Source organism: the organism of the source record quoted next, unplaced genomic scaffold (assembly GCF_019419815.1).
Source record: "Pyrus x bretschneideri cultivar Hongxiangsu unplaced genomic scaffold, Pyrus_bretschneideri_v1 Contig51, whole genome shotgun sequence".
Classification (NCBI taxonomy): domain Eukaryota; kingdom Viridiplantae; phylum Streptophyta; class Magnoliopsida; order Rosales; family Rosaceae; genus Pyrus; species Pyrus x bretschneideri.
In genome coordinates, this window is record NW_025999789.1 from 122,831 (window position 1) to 127,088 (window position 4,258).

At 39.4% G+C, this 4,258-nt stretch overlaps 1 protein-coding gene across 1 annotated transcript; it reads left to right on the forward strand.

The window, feature by feature from the left end:
* The first annotated feature begins 449 nt into the window (after positions 1–449).
* Positions 450–1,356, forward strand: LOC125470649. Its single transcript, XM_048569950.1, has 2 exons — positions 450–724; positions 861–1,356. Exons 1-2 carry the CDS (start codon positions 450–452, stop codon positions 1,354–1,356), a joined length of 771 nt encoding a protein of 256 aa, XP_048425907.1.
* Positions 1,357–4,258: the final 2,902 nt, after the last annotated feature.

A 4,258-nucleotide genomic window follows, 5' to 3' on the forward strand; every position in this document is an offset into this window, starting at 1 on the left:
GCGATGGTGATAGGGAGGGGGTAGCGTTGATATGGGGAGAGAAAAACGAAGTGAGGTGAAGAGAGTGGAGAGAAGGGAGAAGTATTAGGATAGATGATACGTCATCCATTTCTGTTAATGAAAAATAGTTTGGAAAAACTAAATGTGGTTAGTTTTATTATTAGTTGTGGTTAGTTAGAATGGTAAAAGTTTAGTTAAGGAAGTTAAGGGTATAAATGTAAAGAGGCCAAGGTTATAAATATACACATCCATGTAATTGTTTATTTACTGAATGAAATACAATCTTGTAGAAGAAGCTTTGCTTTTCTTTATGGTATCTCGCCGTATCGCTTCATAGCATCGTTTCCACCTTCCGCATTGATCGATTTTCTCTTGATCGTTTCTTGTTGTTTCAACTCTGATCTTCTCCGATCTTTCGTCTGTTAGTTGATTGTTTCTTGCTTGGGATCATGGCTTCTCCATCTGAATCGTCCCCAATCAGATCGTCTTCTCCGCATCAAAACCCTAATTTCTCTTCTAATCCTCATTCTCTGAATTCATATACTTCTCTTACGATTCACAACATTGGAAGTATGATGCCGATTAAATTGAAAATCTCTAACTATCTTCCATGGCGAGCGTTGTTTGCTCCCATTTTTCGGCGATACAAGCTTTTTGGCATGATTGATGGAACTGAGATCTATCTACCGTCTGATCGCTCGCTGAATCCTGCTTTTGAGGAATGGTATGAAAAAGATCAAAATCTCCTGATCTGGTTAAATTCCACACTTTCTGAAGAGATAATTCTGTTCACGGTTGGGGTTTCATCCTCTTGTGAGCTTTAGGTGAAGCTTGAACAGCGTTTTGGTGGTGTTTCGGAGGCTAACATTCATCAATTGCGATCACGCCTCAATTCAGAAAGGCTCCAATTCTATCTCTGTCTATCTCCAACAAATCAAGGAAATTGCAGATTCATTACATGCTGCGGGTGCTTCTGTCTCTAATTGTGATCTTATTCTTGCCACTTTACATGTTATACCTGATAAGTTTGAGTCCTTCATTGATTCTATCATGCTTCGCTTGTATTCTATGTCTCTTGATGAACTCCACGATCTTTTACTTACCAAGGAACTTTCTATGGCTCGAAGGAAGACAGTTGCCTCTGCAATTGAACCATTTCAGGATTTCTCAGTACAATCTCAGCCTCTTTTACTTCCCACTCCCTCTATCTTTGCTGCTCAGTCTTCACCTCTTCAATCTGCCTCTCGATACAACTCCAATCGTGGTAAGCCTACTCAGGGTCAATTTGTTTCTAATCAGGGCAATCGCAATCATCGTGGTAATTTCACTCCTCATCGTGGTAATTGGATCTATTAAGGCTCGCAAACTCACCAAGGTTCTTTTACCTTCAAAGTACCCTGTCAAATTTGTGATTTTACCAGTCATGAGGCTATTGACTGTTTCGATCGTATGAATCCCGAGATCTGTGGTCGTATTCCTCCAGCTAAACTTGCTGCGATGTGTGTGTATCATTCTGCTAAATCCTTTCAACCTTGGTTAATTGATTATGGCGCTACATCCTACATCACCAATGATGTTGCTAATATTTCTTCTCTCATTCCCTACACTGGAGAGGACAAAGTGTATATTGGAAATGGTAAAGGTTTATCCATTCATAATGTTGGTTCTTCTACTATGCACACTCCTCATCATTCTTTTAAACTGCAGAATGTTCTTCATGTTCATTCCATGGCACATAATCTTTTATTTGCTTATCAATTTCTTAAGGATAATGATTGTTTATTGACTCTTGACCCTTATGGATCCACTGTCAATAATCGTATTTCGGGGAAGATGCTTTTGTGGGGATCGGTTAGAGATGGTTTCTATCCATTGCAAAGTTCTAGTAACTCTTCTCCTACTTTACATTCTGCTTTCTTCAGTGTTAAAGCTCTTATCAAAGTGTGGCATCGGCGCTTAGGTCATCCTTCTTTTTCAATATTTCGTAGGGTCATATCTACTAATAAGCTTGCAATGCATGGCAAATCTACAGTTGACTTCTTCTGTTCAGACTGTGCTTTAGCTAAGAACCACAAGCTTCCTTTTGGAGTGGCTTCTTCAACTATAACTCGTAGTCTTCAACTATTGCACTGTGACGTGTGGGGACTTGCTTCTGTTCAATCTAGTAGTGGTTTCCAATATTACTTACTTCTTGTTGATGATTTTAGTAAATATAGCTGGTTTTTCCCTTTGAAGGCCAAATCTGATGTATTTTCTACATTTGTTGTCTTAAAAAACTATGTAGAAAATTTACTTGGAAATAAAATACAAGTACTGCGTTCAGATTCAGGGGGTGAGTTCACTGGTCACTCTTTTGCATCCTTTCTTCGTATACATGGTATACTTCATCAATTTAGCTGTCCACATACTCCTGAACAAAATGGCTGTGCTGAGAGAACGCACAGGCATCTTGTTGAAACAACTCAAACTTTACTTGTTGTCTCTCATGTGCCTCATGTGTTTTGGGTTGAAGCCTTCTATACTATCATATACCTTATCAATCGTCTGCTAATCTCTGGTATTAGACTGTCTCATTGGGAAATTCTCTTCCATCAGCATCCGGATTATTCCAAACTCAAAGTAATTGGATATCAATGTTTCCCATGGCTCAAACCTTATGTTCATAGTAAACTGGATGCTAAGAGCAAAAGTTGTATGTTTTTGGGCTATAGTCTTTAACACAAAGGCTATCGATGTTTTGATCCTATTGATAACCGAGTCTACATCTCTAGACATGTGATTTTTAATGAAGACACATATTCTTTTCAGTCCCTGCCACTTCATCACTCTCAATTTGACAGTGTTTCTCCAGTTTCCTCATCGTCAATGGATCTTTACTTTACCAAGTATACTCAACCTTTTATCCCTGATGCTGCATCTTTATCTTCCCCTAGGCTGAGTTCATCTCCACCTACAGGTGCTTCTTATCCTGACAGCTCTATTGTGTCCTCATCTGTGCCAAGTCATCTTCCCATTTTTGTTAATGTTCATCCTATGGTTACCAGATCTAAGGCAAGAATTTACAAACCTAAGGCTTATGTAGCAACTAAACATCCACTCCCAGTTCCTTTTGATTTTGTTCCAAGCACCTATTTACAAACCTCTAAGTATGCTCACTGGACAGCTGCTATGCAAGATGAATATAATGCATTACTTTCTATAGGAACTTGGTCTTTAGTTCCTTCTCATTCCACTCAAAACGTAGTAGGCTGCAAGTGGGTGTTCCGTATCAAGACAAAAGCTGATGGTACTGTCGATCAATACAAAGCCCGGCTAGTAGCCAAGGGCTTTCATCAGCAAGAAGGAATTGATTTTCAAGAAACCTTTAGTCCGGTTGCTAAACCGGTTATTATTCGAATTCTACGTACCCTTGCTGTTCAACACAATTGGTTTTTAAACCAATTAGATATTAGCAACGCCTTTCTTCATGGTGATTTAAAAGAGGATGTTTACATGCAGCAACCCTCTGGTTTCATTGATCCTTTCTTTCCCAGTCATGCTTGCAAGCTCAGAAAATCCTTGTATGGATAAAAACAAGTGCTTTGTGCTTGGTTTGATAAACTGTTTCAAGCATTGCATGCTCTTGGTTTCACCCAATCATCCTCTGATGCCTCTTTATTTGTATTGAATGGTCCTCAGTTGGTTATAGTTCTCGTGTATATGGATGACATTCTTGTCACCAGGCCTAATTCTACTCTCTGTCATCAGTTTATTCAACAGCTTAGTGACAGATTTCCGGTGAAGGATCTTGGTCCTTTACACTACTTCTTGGGGTTGGAAATTCAGAGGTCTACCAAAGGGATCTTTATTCATCAAACAAAATATTTGCTTGATCTTCTCCAGCGGACAAATATGGAGGGTGCAAAGCCTTGCTGCACACCTCTTGGCTCCCAAAACTGGATCACAGTGGGTCTCTTCTCTCCAATCCGACTGAATATAGGTCTCTTGTTAAAAGATTTCAATACCTCACTTGGACTCGACCAGACCTTGCTTTTGCTGTTAATCAATTATGTCAATTATGTTCCGCAAGACCAACATTTTCAAGCCGCTAAAAGAATTCTTCGTTATCTCAAGGGTTTTGTTTCACAAGGTCTTTACCAAAAGTTCTGTTGATCTCTCAGCCTACTCCAATGCTGATTGGGCTGGCTGCATGTTTGATAGGTGATCCACTAGTGGCTATTGTGTATTTCTTGGTTCAAATCTCATTAGTTGGAGCGCT